Source organism: Centruroides vittatus, unplaced genomic scaffold, assembly GCF_030686945.1.
Source record: "Centruroides vittatus isolate TY-2023 unplaced genomic scaffold, ASM3068694v2 contig_634, whole genome shotgun sequence".
NCBI classification, from domain to species: domain Eukaryota; kingdom Metazoa; phylum Arthropoda; class Arachnida; order Scorpiones; family Buthidae; genus Centruroides; species Centruroides vittatus.
In genome coordinates, this window is record NW_027122389.1 from 628926 (window position 1) to 649206 (window position 20281).

At 33.7% G+C, this 20281-nt stretch overlaps 2 protein-coding genes across 2 annotated transcripts in view; one reads left to right on the forward strand and one right to left on the reverse strand.

Annotated features, from left to right (window-relative positions):
• Positions 1-2388, forward strand: part of Aldh (Aldehyde dehydrogenase) — a 41506-nt gene extending 39118 nt beyond the window's left edge. Inside the window, exons 10-12 of the mRNA XM_067275770.1 lie at positions 437-594; positions 704-818; positions 1937-2388. Of these exons, the coding sequence (XP_067131871.1) occupies positions 437-594; positions 704-818; positions 1937-1969 (306 nt within the window). The 3' untranslated portion in view covers positions 1970-2388. The remainder of the gene's footprint in view (positions 1-436; positions 595-703; positions 819-1936) is intronic.
• Positions 1849-20281, reverse strand: part of LOC136979743 (unconventional myosin-Ie-like) — a 37362-nt gene continuing 18929 nt past the window's right edge. The window contains exons 19-29 of the mRNA XM_067275766.1: positions 19274-19418; positions 18930-19044; positions 16487-16656; positions 16348-16407; positions 15899-15984; positions 12651-12800; positions 10938-11086; positions 10358-10507; positions 7992-8085; positions 4439-4626; positions 1849-2215 (exon numbers count right to left, since the gene is read on the reverse strand). Coding sequence (XP_067131867.1) covers positions 2139-2215; positions 4439-4626; positions 7992-8085; positions 10358-10507; positions 10938-11086; positions 12651-12800; positions 15899-15984; positions 16348-16407; positions 16487-16656; positions 18930-19044; positions 19274-19418 — 1384 coding nt within the window. The 3' untranslated portion in view covers positions 1849-2138. The remainder of the gene's footprint in view (positions 2216-4438; positions 4627-7991; positions 8086-10357; positions 10508-10937; positions 11087-12650; positions 12801-15898; positions 15985-16347; positions 16408-16486; positions 16657-18929; positions 19045-19273; positions 19419-20281) is intronic.

Below are 20281 nucleotides of genomic sequence, written 5' to 3' on the forward strand. Positions count from 1 at the left end.
GCGGATCCTCGAGATTTTTACCCTTCCCGGGCACGGTATCGTTCTCTGTTCCCCTGTTTACGTCGAGCGTTCTCGTCGCGGCCGGATTGCTCCGTTTAAGCAAAAGTCGAGGTCTGCCGCAAGACGGTGGTCTTGTTGCAGACCTCTATTTTCGCGTCGACTTCCGGCGACGACAAATTTAAATAATACGAGACGAACGATAATCGATACCTGTAGATATAACTAATTATTCGTCTCGCACATAATAAATCTGATAAAGTGATTATCAGATTTATTAACTGAAGTGTCAATTATCATTCATCTCATATTGTTTAAATTTGTCTCTTACTAGAAATAAATTGTTTTTCAATATAATCAGTAAATTCAATTAAACACCTGGAAACTAAGTGTGACTATCTAAGAGAATTAGTTTAATTATTATTAATTAAATTCTTAGATTTTTGGTCCAGTGATGCAAATAATGAAGTTTAACACCATGGACGAACTGTTGGAGAGAGCCAATAACACGATGTACGGTCTGGCCGCCAGTATTTTCACCAAAGACTTGGACAAGGCGATGCATTTTTCTAGTGGACTTCGTGCCGGGACAGTTTGGTAAATCTTCGATTTCGTATAATAATAATAGATCTCGAGTTTTCACATTATTATTTGAACGGAGGAAGTAAAGTACGAAACAAAATATTTTAAGAGTCGAATATTTTAGGATCAACTGTTACGACGTACTGGGAGCCCAGATGCCCTTCGGAGGATACAAGATGTCCGGAATCGGAAGAGAATTGGGAGACTACGGACTGGAGAATTACACGGAGGTCAAGACGGTAAGAATATCCGTAATTAGTGCAACGTCTTCTCTCGCGTTTTTCTCTCTTTCGGAGGATAAGCGCAGACAAAATTTTATTGGAAATTCAAGACTGCAATCTCTTCTCAACTTGTCGACAGACACGACCGAAGTCGGACCATGTCTACTTTGCCAAGGATCCCGGACAAAACTTCCTTTGTCTGAATTATTAGTTGCATAATTTTGTTTGGCATTTATAGACTATTTCCATTTATAGAGTACCTTTGAATTCTTTCGTCTAAGGATGGGCTCGGAAAACTCTGCCCTCCATTTCCGGATCTGCTACCGCGTCCGCTAATGCTTCGAAAGTCGTTAATATATTTACAGAATATGACAAATTTAAAAAACGTATCTGTTTATGAACTACAAGCATATTTTGTTGGGCAGTTTTTCATCTACCCTCTGCAGGCAATAACCTCACTCTCTCCACACTACTAACTAGTTGTACTTACTCATTTATTACACCTTCCAGAATAAAAAAAGGATGGCAGATTGGCATTTTCCCGTTAAAGACGGGAACATTACCGTTGCATTTACCACATTCAAAAATTGGAAGGGACTTTCATTTTCCTTAGGCATACGATAACGACTGTTGTTTCGATGCATCTGTCAATTTCATCCACTCCGGTAGGATAGTTCTTACCACTAGTTCTCCACATCAAATTTGACGTAAGAAACGGAGATATATCTTCTCCGGTATCCTTACTCGGGTTTTTGGCTTCTGCTCTCTTTCGACTCGGTGCTATCTATTATATACACAAACAAGAGGGAAAAAAATGATTGATGTTTTCGGAATTGACAAAATTTGTATAACCTTTCAGAATTGAGAAGAGAGGAAAATAACAAAGAAAATAATTTAACAGCAGATTTAAGGCTGGAGCATTTCAACATTTTTCATTAGAAATTGCAGTTTGAGAACATTTCTGAAAATGCTTTTGATAGCTCCACGACAAAGTATAAGGGATTGCTTTGATGTGTCGTTGGTTTTTATTCAATGAAAAAAATTTACATTTCTTTTACAAATTTAATATTTTTATTAAGTAAATATGTTACAGATATTCATTTATTCAAACTCTCATTTATCGTAAATTTTTTAAGGTGACCATCAAGATTCCGCAAAAGAACAGTTAAAAAGAATATTCCTGAGCAAAGATTAACTTTTCTTTTTTATAAAACAATAAAATTTTATACATTTCGTTAACGAACTCGTGCATAAATAAACATCACAGACGATAAAACGACTTTAAAATCACCGATCCAGCAGTGAGGGAGTGGGACGGGAAACGGCGCTTCGGTCCGATCACGAGTGCTTGACGTAGATGGCCGGAAACAGTCCCCTCTTTCCTCTCAGTCTTCCCAGCCACCATCCGGACGGATCTGTGTCGACAGTAAGATGCCGGTTAATTATTTTCTGGCAGAGATCAAAACACTAAAGTATATTTTTTGAATGATAAAATAGTGCTCAAAATGTTTGCATAATACTGATTTTGGTGTATAATACTGTTCAGTGTATAAAAAATGACATTGAGTTGCCTTTTTCAAGAAAACAAGATTTGTATTGTGTTTTATTTAAAGAACTATTATGGAAAATTCTTCTTGCATTCCGGTATTTACTAAATAAAATCAATAGCTCCCGGTAAGCAAGAGAGGCTTCAAATCTTTTCAGGTTTTTCAGAGAATTTAACAATAAACTTGATTTTGTATTAATTAAAACATTACCTTGTCTCAGTTTAGATCACTATTTTAAAATGCCACCAAAGTAGATCGTCCGCACAACCAAAAATTATTGGAGAATTGGATCTGTGGTAAAAACAATGCTCCATATGCTTATTATAGATTCTGAAACAATTATGCAATTCTAGAGAATTGGATTTACTTATTCAAAATGAATTACTTTGTGTGTGTACAGAAAGCAGTAAATTGGGAGTCCGACAAGTCCTGCTACGAATATGTTACGTCGTCCACTAGTTTCGGATAAAAATTCAAATACCGTTTGTATAGGAGTTTGCAACGTATTCGAGAAATTAGATCTTATCGACCACTCGGAGCCCTCTAACATAAAAGGAAAATTATACCAGGCAGCCTCTATAAAACAAACTAATCGATTAGTTTGTTTTATGGAGCTTCTAATTGAATAATTTTCTAATCTCGATGCATTCAAGTAGAAGAATGAAATCTGTTTGAAAACTTAGAACCGTTCCACCCACTTATGGCAGCTATGAGAAAGAATTAGTTCTAATATTAATGAAGATCCCTTAAAAGCTTTGGAACCACAAATCTTAGAGAAAAAAGTAAAATAGGCGGTAAATTAAATATTCAACCAAAAAAAAAAAAACACCAGGGCAAGACAGTTATCCCTTTGGAAGTAAAAAAGAAGTTGGGAATGATTCACTTGAAATGAAATCTGGAAAGAAGTTAAGCTGTTTGGCCTAAGGATAGGAAAAGATTGTACAGATTCAAAAAAATGTTCTTACTTTTGTCCAGTAATTTGATATTAGAATTATTTTATGGAGTGCAAAATTAATTAGTGCTGTCTCTTTCTGTACGATTTTCCCCCTCGTAACGGAATCTGCCAGAGAATACCAAAAGGTATTCTCTGGCAGATTTGGCATAGCTATTCGGTAGACCTTACAAAGCTTCGGAGATGCCTTAGAGCAAGTGAATCACGTACGCAAACCGATAAGCTAAGGCGGAACGGCTCGAGGCCGGACGAGGATGCATTCTGTCTCTTCGTTAATTCGACCTGTGCCACGGAATACTTTTTTAGGCAGTCGAGAACCAAACCGGAGACGAGAAGAGTCAAATTCGAAGTAAGCCTAGAGATCCTCTTTAATCAAAAAAATTTAAGATAAGACTACAGACAAAGAAAGGACATTCCAAACAAACAATGAAAATGAAAATGTCGAAGTAGTTGCCAAGCAGGAATAGACAAAGAACAATAACAAATGGTTTTAGATAATCCAAAATAAAATTAGTGCACACAATAGTTTTTCCTGCAAAAGAAATGAAGGAGATTGATTCTTTTGAATGGTTAAAGGACCAATCTTTCAATAATTGAAGAAATTAAACTAAGAAAGACTATTATTTTGGCTTCTAGAGAAAGTTCTAGTTTGGACATATTATGCAGACGATGCTTGGCAGGATAGGAGGAGGAGAAGGTGGGCAGTGCTCGAGGTGGATTGAGCACATCTACAAATCTCTGGAATGGACAAACTCCCTCCAAAAATGACCAAATATGGGTCTTTTTGGAGGAAGTTTTATTTGTAGAGTCACGAGCGAGTCGACGGCACTCGACGACGACGGTAGCTTGCTACCGTCAAGCAAATTGAAGGAATTTCAAATTTGTCTAACAAACAAATTTGAAATTCCTTCAAAACTATTTGACCATATTCCAAAATCGAGATAATACTAGACTAAAATATGCATTCCGGTTTACTGGTGCAGCCGTGTTAGTTTTGATTGTATTTTGTCTTTCTGTCGAATGTCGTAACCGATAAATATTCAATTTTTGCTAGTACGGTCGGCGTTAAAGGGCACCGCACGGTAGAATGGATAAGTAATTTTTGTTTGAATAATCGTACATTCTAACGACACAGTTACCTTCTTTTATCACTTCTATTAAATCTCCGACGTCAAACGTCAGTTCGTCGACGTCCTGGGCGTCGTAGGAATAGAGTGCCTCGCACTTCGGAAATTCCGGCTTAGGTCTGGGCTTGGGTCTGGTCGGAGGTTTGGGCCTCCCGCCCGCCGGAGGAGGTCTGCGCCGCATCTCGTTTGCACTCTGGCACCTGCAAAAAAGACGATCGGAAATAAATAACGTACCTAAATGTTTTCGCTCCAAACTGTTATTTGGAAGTCGTGGATGTTTCGGTGTATCGAATAAACAAATAATGTTTGTGCTAAAGAGAACCCGTAGCATTTAACACAAATAATAAGAGGCAAGTATTATATATAAAATGGGTACGTCGTAAATTATTCCCGGCCAACTAGTCTCCCCCACTTGTCCACATTATTCCAAATGTATTCTAGTTTGGAACGGATGTTCCAAAATCAGTCACCCAAGGATGGCCTATGTATTAGTGCATAATAAATAAACATTTTCAGTCTAACGTTTCTTAGCAGCAAATTATTCTTTCTGCCAAGCGTGGGTTTAGTCGTTACAGAATAGTGGATTCTTGTCGGCATCAATCCCTTTTGGTATCAATTACTAGCAAAACTACGCTTTAGTGTATGCTTAACCACAGCCCTCTAGAATACGAGCCTGCACATTAATGTGCAGGCTTGTATAATTTGCTGCCTGACAATTGATCACTTGACCAGTCATAGGCGGTTGTAGAATACAATTCCATTTTATGTTAGTGCGCATCTTAGCAGTAATTTTTGGAATTTTAAGAAGTTTAGAAGATACAACTCAGATCATCACTTTTCGTTTGTGAAGTGTCTATTAGTCTTTATTTCTTACATTTGTTTGATATATCCTATGTTTTACATTCCATCCCTTTTGTTATGTTCCATGTGTGTTTTACTTTGTGCACATTTCAGAGCAATGTGTACAATTAATAGAAAACATTAATTTAAAATCACCATTTAAATTCCATTTTACAACAAATCTATAAAATTGCATAGAATAATTGTAATCAGTTTTTAATATTTGGTATTAAGTAAATTTACTGTATGTAAACCGTACATTGTTCAATTACTGTAATTATTTTTGATCATTGTGGAAAGTAGCTTTAATTTACATAATTTCCCAAAAGCTAGTTATAAATTAAAGCTTACTAAAAATAAAAATGTCTTTTAATAAAATGAATCTTCATAAAAAGACCACCATGCAGTAGCTAATGTGTCTACGTCTCTATGGTTGATGCAACTGGTTCTTTTGTGTGCTTTAAAAATCTCTTATCTTTCAAGATATTTCATCGTGTATATTTGTTGTTGGTTTGATAATTGATGCTTGTTCCCATTGGACACGAATGTCCTGTTGCCGTGCATAAGCTGATAGTGTAGTGTTATCAAGCTTCTTAGCAATTGTATATTTATGCTCCTTGAGTCATTGTTGTAAGTTGCGCATCGTGGAACCCACAGATTAGTTTAGATTCGAAATACTGGGTGTTTAATGGGATGGAGTAGATTCCTGTGGCCGAATTACAGTTACGTTGTTTTTTATCGTTCCTTAAAATTCTGAAAACCGTAGGGTTGCGTCGATATACCACTTGAAGATTATTAGCCTTGGCTGCCTTCTTATGTATTCCTCTTAAAAATGGGATATAATTTAAAACTACCCTTTGTTTTTGATCCAATGAGGTATGATGTTTTGTTGCTTGAAAGGTTGTGATTAATTTCTTTATCCTTTCCATCAAGTATCCTTGTTGTTCTGCAATCCTTAAGATGTAATCCAGCTCTGTTACTGTGTCATTTGTGCTTATACAATGCATATAAGCCCTTCTTAGCCAGGATCTAAAGGTTGCCAATTTGATGCGAAGAGGATCGACAGAGTTATGTGGAATTAAAATGGGTCGAAAACGTGGTTTTCTGTATACGTTGGTCCAAATTTCTCCATGTTTGCAAGCAACGGAAATGTCCAAAGAATTTACAATAGTTTCACTCTCCTGGTCTAATTGTAGGAATAATCCGTAGGGGTTATTGATCGCTTCCAAAAATTGCTATAGGTTTGGTTTTCTCTGCCATAGGATGAATATATTGTCCACATATCTAGCGTGTAAAATAATGTGTTGAAATTTGATAGAATGTTGTTTTCCAATTGTCGCAATACCAACTCAAAGAATCGTCGATGTGGGACTGCCCATAGGTATACCTCTTTCTTGTAAATATACCTTGTTCTCAAATTCAAAGAATGATGTATAACATACCAGGTGTGCAAGTTCTAGTATCTGATTGTGATGTTTTGGCATTTCTTCAACGTTAGCAAACAAGAAATCTCTTATTGCACAAAAACAAGGAGGTATTTTTATAGAACGATACATCGATTTGAAGTCTAAGACTGTCATATATTCATTGTCTATTAGAGAAATAGCCTTGAGACTTTCTATAAGCTGCAGTGACTTGTTAATTGAAAGTGGATGGTAAGGAGCTTTAGCATGGAAGAATGTGATATGTTGGAGAATTACATTTCTCGATCGTGGGACGTATTTGGTTTCCCGGTTTTGCGAGTTTTGGCGAATGCGAAAATTCTCGGTGTTTTTGGTGCTCGGACCAGGAGCTTTGCACGTGTAAAAGTCGTGCCAGGGGAATGGAGGTGAACCTTTTAACTCTTTGCTGTATTGTTTCTAAAAAATCGACGGGTGCCGGCTGACATTCTGTGTTTGTAATATATTCATGTAATTTCTCTGTTTTAGTAATACCACTCCCTTCGATTTATCTGCCTTCATCAGAACTGTTACTTCATTGTAGCCATTGGCACAATTTGCTTATGATGTTTCTGAAAATGAAGAAATATCTTGAAAGATTGGAGACTTTTTAAAGCACACAAAAGAACCGGTTGCATCAACCATAGGGACGCAGACACATTGGCTACCACATGTCTTTATGAAGATGAATTTTATTGAGAAAGATTGCCATTTATTTGTTTTATTTTATTGTGCACAACTACAATTTCAGTTATTTATTTATATATTTATTTCAAAATTCTGATTTTCATTTATTTTTAAATTTACGTTCTATTTTATTGTAACTGAGGAAGATTGGTTAAAACAATTGAAAACATTTTTGTTTTAGTAAATTTTATTTGCTGGATTGTTAAAGGCGTGTTTTTTATCGTCGAAATCTGTTACCGGACAGTTCGTAGTGCAGAGATCGTTTTGAATCTTTTAGTCGAGTTGATATTCAAACATTGTATGCAAAAAATTATACTAGAAATATTTCGTGCCAAAAGAAATACTCTCTTATAGTTTTTAAGAATTTTCAGTCATTTGTACAAAGTTTATTATGCACTTGTGAATTTTAAGTTACATTAAGTTACGCAGGTATTTTTGTTTCTTTAAAATAGTAATATGTGTGTTTTCAAATCAAACTTAATGTCGAGAAGAACGTAAACGTGCCGTTCTCTTCTTGGCAAAATTACAAAACTCTCGTTACGAGAACTCTTTAAAATATTTAAAGAACGAATTTGTAAATCGGTAAAAATTTATCTTACCCAGAGTCCGTTCCGACACTCAAATTTACGTTCTGCACGTTCTGCGTCCTCCGAACTTCCTTCGGTTGCGTGGGAACTCTCTCCGTTAAACTTGCTAAAATTTAAAAATCAGTTAACGTCTTACTAAAATTGCATTAGTATTTTAATTATAAAACTTAAAACTAACAATCTTAAGAAATTTAATATTTATTTATATTACTTAATAATCATTAAGTCATTTATTCTTAATTGGTTCTTCAGCAATTCTTGTCTTTCCTCCACATAACATTGGGGGTGTCGAGTTGGACTCCTTATGCTCGATCACCCAAATTCTTTGCAACTTCTCTTTTTGTTTGATGGGCAGGTAGGTATAAGAGATTCTTCCCATATAAACGGTTTGGAGTGGCATCATATTTTCTTATAACGTAACAGGTTCCAATAAATTTGTCTCTTAAATGCTAATTCTTAGAATCTGCTTTTAAGGCTGCTGCATTAAAGTAAATTTTATAATTTGTACAAAAGTACGTAGCAGAGATCGATCTTTTGTTCCAGTTTTATCCCGAGATCAAAGTATACTTCTTCCAAATGTTTTGAAATTCAACAGTTTGTCTGTACAAATGCATTACTTTGGATTTCTTTCTGATATTCACTGTTAAAAGCCATAGGTATTTTGGTATTTAATTTGAGTAAAAAAAATTACAATTGTCCCTCTTCTGATTAACTAAAATTAAGGTGTGTTTAAACAAAATATTTCATTGTATTTTTTTTATAGGTTTGAAATCTGGAACAAAACTTGCATTTTTCCATATGGATGGTATCTTTTTTTATGCAGAATCTTTGGAAATATACATACGGTGTCAAAATAGAATTTGGCATATTTCAAAAGAAACAAAATTCATTAGTAACCATTTGGCCGAAATTAAATAGACATTTGCTTTGTTGTTGCTGATTCTCTGCATACTCCCCACACTAGTTGCTCAGTTTCTGCCCTATCTTTTCTTCATAGAAAGAGAAAATAAAGTTTTGCTTGTTATTCTAGTGTAAGTAGATAACGTAAATACACCCCGAGATGAATAATATATATATATATACGGTAAGAGCCCTCTTAACACGGGGGATGAGTTCCTAGATGACAAAGCACTAAATAAAATGACCTCATTTAATGCTTTTTCAACATAGTAAATAGGGATAGGGGAACACACAACCAAAAATAAACAAATTTTACGTTAATTTTAAGATATTATTATACAAATTAATATAATAATAAATGTTAAATAACACATAAACGTATGCACACAGAAATGTAAAGTTGATGTTTTGTGATGAAGGTCCTGACTTTATTGCAAAAAAACAAGAATTTCAGGAAAGTTGTGAAGTTTCATTTGTCTTTTTTTTCTTTCCTTAAGCAAATGTCGGTAGCACAATATTGCATCCAAAACGCCTCGTCTTGCCTTTGCACTCCTTTCAAAATCTGGATCGTTCGCTACGGTTTGATCGACGATTTTGATTATCGTTACCGAACTTTTACTAAGGAAATCTCTAGAGAAATTTTTTGGGTTCTTCATTTTCAGAATCTCTATTTTCCAGTTCTACACAAATTCCTCGTTCGGCCAGTTCTCGAAGATCGTCGTTGGTAAGGCTCTCACCAGAAACCTGCAGTAACTCCTCAAATCCCGCTCGTCTACATCTCCTAGTCCTGCTGTATCATTAGGTTAAGTTTGGTCAACCTAACAATACAGCAATAAGGCTCTTCTTGTTGAGATTTCTTGGATACCTTCAGCCATAACTTCTTCCACACTTCGTTTGTGCATTTATCAGTTAATTCTTGCCAAGTCAAGATGATATTTCCTATGGCATCCTTGATGTTATATTTTTTCCAAAATTGCACCAAACATAGATTTAAAGAAAGTACATCTTTTTGCCACCTTTTTCCGATTGGTTCCTCTTCGTAAATAACTATTATATACAAATCAACAAAATGCCGCAATAATTTATATCGGCATAAATTTTGAGCTTTTTTAGGCTTCGAGCAGACCGCGTTATGTCGAGGCAGTGTTAAGCAGGGTCTTACTGTACTTTCTTTAAATTTTGGTACAAAATAATGTTTTTTTTATGAAGTGGAAAGCACCATTCAACAACCTCAACTTATGGAAAGCAGCCCAGAAAAGGTTAATCTAATAGGTTCTTTTGCTTTGCAAGAAGTAATACTTCCTGCAAGCAGTTGTTCAACAATTTAATATTGGAAAAATCATGGTAATTGAATAATTTGGTCTTATTACTTAATAGCGAAGACTCAATTAAAGTTAATGCTAATAAAAAAATCATGTTTAAACATTTAAAATTCATTTGACTGTTTAAAATATTTAATTATATTTTTAATGACTTACCAGTTTGCATTACTGGAACGCGAGGAGGCTGCGACCGGGGAGGTTGGGGAGCTCGTCTGGCAGTCGAAACGGCATTCTTGTTCCAAGGATCTGTGCCGTCGACCTTGTGTTTTGTTATATTTGTTCGAGAAAACTGTTTGGTTCCGGGTCCTACATTAAGTAAATCGTAAGAAAAATGTATTTGTCCTCTTCGAGCCGAAGATTAAAAAAAGGACTTACATTGCTTAGTGAAAAAATATATTTAACAAAATAATTTTCTGTTATTCAAACTAATTTACATTGACAATTTGGGAGCACAAATGTGTGTGTTCAAATTATTGCCAACTCTATGATTATTACTGACTAGTACTTAACTCTTAAATTAAAATTTGCATTTCGCTACACTCATTCCCGTAATAATTTTGGCGTGTCGGAAGTCTAATTCTAATTATGTTAATTTACTAACTACGACAAATACTTAATTAACCGAATGCAAGTTTGTCGAAATTGTGCTAAATATATTACGTAAAAATGTCGCCATTCTTTGACGAGCACTCTTAACTTACGTTGACAAATATTAGAAAATACATTTTCTACTCACTAGAATCCACTGGGAGTCCTGCTCCGATGGAAACAATCAAGGTTTTGCCCGATATTTTCGTAGTGTGTTTATCGCCTCCACTGGTAACCACCGTCACGTGTTTCACGGCACCTCCTCCGAAACCTTCTTTTTTCACTCTGAATTCCAACCTATTTTAGTTTATAAAAAATAAATTTTTCGTTTACCTATTTGAAATGTTTGCTTTTAAATACCATGACACAATATCCCAAAAATGAATCTGGCATCAAAAATTTAATTTTGCTTTGTTTCCATCTGGAATGCAGCCAGAAATTTGAGTGGTTTTCCAAGACCACTAATAACACAAGCCTCGTACCAGTACAGACAGGCACTCGTACACAAGCTATATATAAACCATTGACATTCAATTTATAGAGAAAAAGCTGAACAAAAATATTAAATTTTATTCCTCCTCGTTGCATGGCTAGTTGTAGCCTAGTATTTGAATCCGACTTGCACGTTTTTGTCGTGCGATCGACTGCCGGCGACATTCTTTTTTCGCCACATTTGCTTTTAAACTTAAGCAGGGTTGCAGTGGAGAAGACAAGGCACGCGAGCCAGAAGCATTAGTTTGAAAAATACCACTTTGTGGGACTACATTCCCACTATTTATAAATTTAAATTTGGCATGAGCGTTTATGTACATTGAATAACTATGTAATATATTACTACATATTAACACATTAAAACTATATTCTATTTTTAGCCAAATAAGAAAATAAAATAAATATGCAGAACATGCCAAAAACAGATATCTTAACAGTTAATTCCAATAAAATATCTGGGATGAAAATCCAATTAAAAACTTAGAAGTGTAGAAGAGAGACTCATATTTTTTAAGTCTTTGTAATTTGTCCTTTTTACATACCTCGAACAGAGTCGAGTTTTACTTTGAGGGTCTTCTCTTCCTCAACATGTAAAACCCATAAAAATTGCCCCTCTGGCCATAGTACTACATAAAACTATATCGTTGATGTAGTGATATCAGACCCACTCACTTCCTCTCCAAGGTGACCCGTGTTATGTATATGCATATTATATATATATACATACATATGTTACTCTATAGCATATATTTTGTCAAATTTATATTTATACATTAATTTATGTATTGTTCTAAGATGCTGACGTTTAAATTTAAAAAGAATGTTAAAAAGAAAAGTTTAAAATTTCAAAAAAGGATTATGAGAAAAATTTGGAATGGAAAAACGGAACGGCGATTTGGAAGGTTGTAAGGGTTAGGAGAAGGTTTGTTATTGGCTTGGAGAATTAAACAAAAGTTTCAAATCCTCCTTGTTTGAAGGTTTTTCTTTAGAAAAGGACCTGTGGTGATAGAGGATCACCTACACTCGATAAAAATATTTCGTCGACAACACACTTTTAACAATTAATTCTACGTCATTTAATATTAAAAGTGTGACAAATATAATTGTTTTCTATATTTACTTACACATTATCGTGTAAATAATGTGTATTGTTTGATTTGTCACCAGGCAAGCAAACCAGGTTTAAAAATATTTGTTTCAAAATAAAAATACTACAGTATTTATGGAGATTTGATGTATTTTCAAAGAAGATCAGCATTTGATTATTTGAAAACATCTTAATGCTTACAAATTATGGAGGAAAGAATAAATTTGTTAAGTGTTAAAAAAATTCAATATTTAGGTCTTATAAAAAAAATTAAGAACTTACTTATCACTGAAATGAAGAGTGAGAGGTCTGTGACAGCATTCCTGGTATTTTTTATTAAGAACTGTGACAAATTCTGTCTTGAAGACGCATTCGATCAGACTGTCGTATTCATTTTTCACATGTATCACTACAAAGTCATCTTGGTGTTTACTAAATATTCACAACATGCAATATATTAGCAAAATTATTTATTTTCTTAAAAGTAAATGATAATAGATACAAAACAACAAGAAATACAAAAGGTTACAAACCAATATATGTTACTCGGTTGCAAGTCTAGGGAATCCTTGGTCGTTAATTAATTTGATTCTGTTTACTAATCATTTGAAAATAAACAAATTTATCAACTACATCTCTCATCTGACCATTCAGGTTTCTCCAACAGAACATTTATAGATAGCATTATGTGGGTGAAATGACTCAATAATTTTGTAACCCAATTTGCCCCTACAAATATTTTTCCCTCAATCTAGAGAGTAGTTAAGAACTAATTTGTAACATTTTGTTTTAACAACTGATAAACCATCAGTATAGTTATATATTTCAATGCTATAAGGATGCATTAACATCAATTATATGCTTTTATAACAACATTATATGGCAATTAGATAAATCAAACTGTGTAACGACAGTTTCCCTAGACTTATTGTAAGTTTTTGACACAGCCAGTTCAACGTTTTCCTTAATTTTTAAAGAAAACAAATATTTTGGATTAGTTATTGATGATAAGTTGAATGGATCAAGTAAATCAACCCATTATGTCTGCATATTTCAAAGTTTATTGGAGCCATATATATATATAATTTGTCTGTCTGTGTGTGCGTGTCTTGAACGAAGATAGTTATTTAATTGTATATCAGTCTGATGTACTTTACAGAATTGAATTAAGGGGCTTAACTGCAAAAATACATATAAACATTTGGAGATAATACATTTGTAGGTGGTTAAATTTGCCATTCGATATAACTAATGCCTACTATATTTATATAAACACCGACCGAAACCCGACGCATAGCATAGCAAATAGACACCCACAACTGCCACAAATAATCGGGCTATAATTTGGAGATATTAATATTAATATTTCCAAATTATAGTCCAATTATTTATGACAGTTGTGAGTATCTATTTGCCTACTATATTACACAAAAATATAAAATAGAATCATTATACATAAAGGCTTTGTTGATTTATTTTCATAAACATTAGTTTTGTTGAGACAGTATTTCTGTGAGAAATTATATCTATCCTACATCATGAGAATTTTTAAAACACAAAAGATAAAAAGAGGACATACATTTATTGGTCAATGATGTATAATCAATTACTTATTGGAATAGTTTGGAACCAAACAAATGAAAATACATGATTTGTATGTTATTTTCTCAAATGCCTATAAAAATATTTTAACAATTAGATATTAAAAAAATATAATTATAATTTCATATATTACAAAAACAAAGAATGCAAAACTTCTAGGCCAGAGTTTGTTTTTTCCCCAGAAGTTGTGAAAATGGTGATTCTCACAATTGACTTACATTCATGTTAACATCAATGAGTAATTTTGCATAACAACATGTAATGTATAATCTGTAACGAGTGTAAATTAAATTGTGAACTGTATAGCAAACAGGAGTGCACAGCAAATTCCATTCTCTCTCCATTTAGCTAAATCCATTAAAAAAAAAAATCCAAGAAATTCAAGTAGAGTAATAAAATATAGGAATATGTAAATGTAACTCAATAATTTTTTAATTTTTCAAGTACTTTCAATTGTAAAAAATACCATACACCATAAAATATACTACAGGAATTCCTGTATGGTTCAGATACTGACCAAAAAATTATTTACCTCAGTTTTCATAACATCTGTAATGGTAGTATGGGTAGGAGAATAGACAAGATATCAAGTGCAGGTGATAAATTTTAACTAAAAATTTAAAAGCAAATTATCGACCGACATCTCGACAGTAAATTCTATATTTATTATCAGATATACAGGGTGCTAGAACAATGTTGTTTATTATAGATTATCTATATTAAAAAATAAACTTGATGCATTTCTTCATGAAAGAAAGAACTGCATAAAGGAATTAAATTTCAAATAGTTCAAAAATGACTGAATGACTAAACAAATGTTTATTGTTACAGAAAAAATTATATTGTATCACATAATCACCTATGTGATTATACAGATGTCAACGAGTCAATTGAAATTGGCTGGCCCATCATAAACGGAACTGCTTATTAAAACAAAAAATATTTGCAATTTTCACAGACAAATTTACTATGGGTCTGTAGTGCTTTGCTTAAAATGATGTGTCACCATTTTTGTTTGTAATCAGAGAACAGGAAAAAAAATAACTCGTGAAGGTACAGAATGATGAATGCAAGAGAATGGAAGGCTCTTTGTATCAACAACTGTAGCCAGCTCATTTCAGAAATTGCTTGTGTGTCCAAAACAATTTCAATTTTGTACAAAACAAATTCACAGAAACAGAGCAAAACTTGTAATTTCTGAGAGACAAGTGGAAATAAAACACTATTTTGACAAAAGATAAATGCTGTTTAATTTTTTGTTTCAGTGTCATTATCATTCAATAAATAAACCATATTTTACAAAAAACTTACAAGAATGAGTTGATAAACTTTTACAAATGAGTAAAAATGTGTATAGTAGACATTCTCTAGATATCAGTACTTTTTAGCTTGTGAAAGTAGGTCACAATCTGATATAAATTTTTAATTAGTAACATCTATGTATATCATTGGGCTGCAATTTGAAAAATTGTAGATCTATAAACTTCCACCGTCATCTGTTTGTCCTTCCTTAATCTCGAGAACGGTGTTAGATAAATGAAATTCGAGACCAGATACGGAAAGCTTAGAGGTAGGAGGCCTCGATTAACTATATACAAACTTCAAATGCAAACCGAAAGTCACGTTATTTTGATTCAAAAATTTTCCCCCGAAAGTTGGATAGATGACTGGCATGACCCCATTCCATTGTTAACAGAAAAGTATGATGTATAGGGGCAAGACACTACAGTACTAATTTGAGGCAGAAAGCATATATTTTAACTTAAATAAATTTAAAATATGATTAAAAATTGCACCCCGAGATTGTGACAATGTCAATAAATAATTGCTCATTTAAAATAAATTTATTTCAATATATAATATATATATTTTATAAATTATTTTACATACGCAGTATATATTTTAATAGAAAACTCAGTTTTTCATACCTCATTGCAATATGAATTACATTTTCCAAATGAATTTTCCTCTTAATCACTTCCTTCACCTGACCCTTGTCGGCTCCCTTTTTCACCTGAAATTCAATCCGTGGCATAATGCAAATCATAATTTATGTATTGTCAATTCAATGCATATGCAACAACACAATCTTATTTTATTATCACAAAGAATACCATGTAGATTCCAAAAAAATATGCTCACAGTCAAATAATTAAAAATTTATAATATTTATAAAGAAAACTATTTAATAATAATTTAATACTTAATATTAATAATTATCGGGAATGAATTACGATATATTATTAGTCTTGGTTTTGATAACCCTATAAAATTGAAACGTTTGTTTTCAAAGTGCTTTTCTTTAGAAATTATTATAAAATATCAGGATTACTTTTCTATAGGCTAAACCATTAAATCTATAAAAAACACGAAATACCTTTTCTCTTCCTATTAGATAAATATGTTTTGCAGTTATGATCAAATCTCTCTTGCTTATCTAACAAAAATCATTTAAATTTTAATTAAAATTTAATTATTTTAATAATTAATTTGGGCACTTAAATCATTTAACTTACTTTAAATCGTCTGTCGTATTTTTTGACCGTTTCGGCAAATTCGACGTGCTCTCTTCTTCCCAACAGACTGCGTATTCCTGGATGTTGATCTAATCCTATGTAATCGCCGATAAAATTTCTATTCAGACTGTATCTTCTTCTTTCCTTCTTCCCAAAAACTAAACTGCACGCTAAACATTATCATTTTAATTAATTTTATATTTATATTCTGGAGCTATGCAAAATTAACAATAATTATTTCTATTTTCACTAATAGTATTATTTCTAAAATATAGATATACTAGTCTAAGCACTAGGCATTGACCAGAGAACTATAACCAAGATGCTGTAACTGGAAAAAATTTTGTTATAGCTACATAGTGGCTAGCAAATTAGTTGATTAACATTGGAAATTAACATTGAAGTTCAAAAAATTTATATACACAGAACCTTTTACGACGTGATAACGCATAAATATCAACAAACGTTTTCGAACCCCTTCTGCGCTCTGAATCGGGTTCCAAACCGTTTCTAGATGGATGTTCAATTGCCGTTAAATACAAGTTCGATCGTAGGTTTGAAAGGATCTACAAAAAACCAGGTCGCGCATGCGCAACACGTCAGCCCGTCCGTGTATAATGGGTGACTAGAGTATGCTGTGAATTAACTCTTGCCAAGCCAATGACAAAACCATCTCTTTAAAATTTATGTACATGCTGGTGATGGAGAATTTAAAGATTGTACATAGCCTCCAACCATTTGAGGTGTTCAATGGGAGGTGAATCATGGAGGAGATTTGCCTGGGTGAAGTCTGCTACTATGTCCAGATCGGTTACGTAAGTAGCGAGGCTCGTGGAGGTTCGCCCATGACAAATATCTGCTTGATGTTCTTGTATGCTGATGCCCATGGATCGTTTAGTAGATCCTATATATATCAGGTCCCTATCACACCTACTATCCCTTAAAGGAACACTATAAATTCCGGGGCATCTGCTGGGGTTAGGAGAGTCCTTCCCATTACATAGGATGTTGAAAATAGTAGGGTACCTCCTGAAAGCGAGATGTAGCTGGCACTTCCTGGCAACCTTGGCGCATAGAGATCTTAAGTACAGGTTGTATGTGATGGATATTTGTTCTATGTCTTCTGGTTGGTTATCAGCAGGCTGGTCCAATTCACTGTGTTTTCTGAATATATACATTCATGATGTTGTATCAGCCTATGTATACCTTTGTGATACCTGTGTTCAGCAGCTAAGCAGACTATATATGCTAGTTCAGTATCTAACATCCAGGTTAAAAGAATGTGTAAAGGCTCTTCTGATTAAGGCTCTAAAAGCAGCAGTCTTGTATGTAACCAGATTGCAGGACCCAGCAGGAATGTACGACGATGTAGATCCAGGTTTATGATATACCAAAGTATGGATGCCCGAGCTTTCCACTTTAATATTTACATCGAGAAAGTGTACTTCAGAAGGGTTAGATTGATCTATTTCCAGTGTCAACCCATAGGGGTTAAACTGGAATACCAAATTATAACAAATTAAGTGAGCCATTTCTAGCACTTGGTTGTGTAATGTGTGGTCCCCGACAATACGAAATAAGATGTCCCCGAGTGCACAGAAAGCAAGAAGGAGCTCAATGGAGGGGTAGAGGGACTAGAAGCTTCATTGGGCTAGTGATGGTGTAAGGGTATCCTTCCAAGTGTGGAGTAAAAAGGGTGTGCACGGCCTTCTCAAGCTTATGAGTAGGCACTCTTGCTTTGTCCACGTCTGGGCGGAGCCGTTGGCACGGTTTATGCGTCTTCGCAAAGGCAAAAGGCCAAGAAGGAGAGCTTCGGTCGGCACAGACATTTATGATTGCAACCAAAGCCGGTTGTGACACCAAAGAAAAGGCAAACACAATTCCTGCCAAAAGCCAAGAAATCCTTAGTCAGCCCAGAGATCTGGCTAAACAAAATGCTTACTCTGCTTTAAATCTAAAGTTAACCTCCACCACTTAGAATGACTGGAGGTAATCCATTCTTTAATGGCCTAAAAAAGTATTATAAGAAATACTAAACCCATCTGGACAAAACAAAGAGGTACAAAACTCCCCATTTGATCATTAAATTAGCACTTACATGGCTAGCAACATCCTCACATCCTAGCACCCACAACAGAAAAAATCTATTGCTGGTAGCCAGCTCGTAGAGGCATAAACAATACGAGTGCCAAAGTAACCCAACAGGAGTCGAGTGCCTTTAAGGCATCCCGACTTCTTTTCTATCATACTGCAAACTGTAAATAGATTAAATGCAATATTATATCTTAAGTTTATACATTCTGTATGCTTCGTGTCAGCATAGTGATTGTGAATAATGTATTTTATGCTTGTCAGGTCATAACTGCTCATTTTTGTTCTCCTTATAGTTCAAAATTTAAATACAGACAGTATTTGCAAACTAAAATTATAAAAGTAATTTTACCTTGTTCTTTCATTTTCACATGTTGCTTCTTGGCAAAATAAAATCTGAAGGCTTTTTGGATAATGCGAGCGTAATTGTCAAATTTTCTCTCTCTCATTTCTTCTAACAGAAACAGCTAAAATATTGTTTTAATATCTTTATAAAAGTAAGTTATAGAAACGTTCTAAATCATATATAATTAGTTAATATAATATTAAAATGTATTAAGGGTAATGATAGAAAATTTGAAAATTTTGACTAATAAAGATATTACTCAAAAGCAGAGATTCAATGATAACAAGTAAATATAATTCACTTAAGAAAATAACATGTATAATAAATATATAATATATAGCATTATGTACCGATTCAGGTGCTTTAATAAATATCTTAGTCTTTCCTAATTGATACTGATCATTTTCCATTCTGACACTCTGAAGTATATGAACAACACCCTGTTGGATATTGCCTCTCCACTGTGGCCAAGTTTCTTTAGTTAATATTGCATATCTGAGAAATAGAACAAATTATACAATGAAAATTGTTAAGATAATACATAAACAAATATTTATTACGGCATTGCACAATACATTAATATATGTATATACAGTATAAGTAATGTGGTTCATTTTAATAAAAAATGACATGGTCTGAATAAATGCCAGGCTTGATACTTTATTTCTAATATTAACACATTTTCTCTCCCTTTTTCCTCTTTCTGCCCATGGACACTAATGGACCCTTCTATCGAATGTATTGCGGGTCTGGCCGGGTCCGTGTTGGAGCAACCGGGTGACGAGGAACAAGACCCATTTCAGATGAACCCAAGAAGCATTTCAAATGAACCCAAAAAATTCCCAGGAATTTTTGATTCATCCAAATTCATTTCCAGATCCCCTGGAGTGGTAGGCCAACACCTTAATCACTTGGTCATCTGACCAATACTTTCTTTTGATATTTACTATATAATAATGACAACTTAATTTTTGCTATTATTAAACACTCTCAAAAGCTGGAATGGTTGATTAAAACACACCATTCATACTTATTCCTGTACATTAATATTTAATGGAAACAAACATTTTCAGCTACTTTTAGTGACCTTCATCAGGCAAGAGAGTAACTTATTTGATGTAAAAAAACAGGTCTCCTCTGATGAAGATCCCTAAAGAGGCTAAAAATGTTCGTTCTTCCATTAAATATTAATTTGCAAAAACAGGTATGAATGGTGTGCAGTATCATTGTTGTTGTTAGTACTTAATAAAAAAAAAGCACTAAATTGATAACATCTATTGTTTTATTTACAATTTATTTTATTAGATTCCCAAAATAAAATTTTCACGTCGAGTCAGGTTGTAAGTTTAAAATTTAAT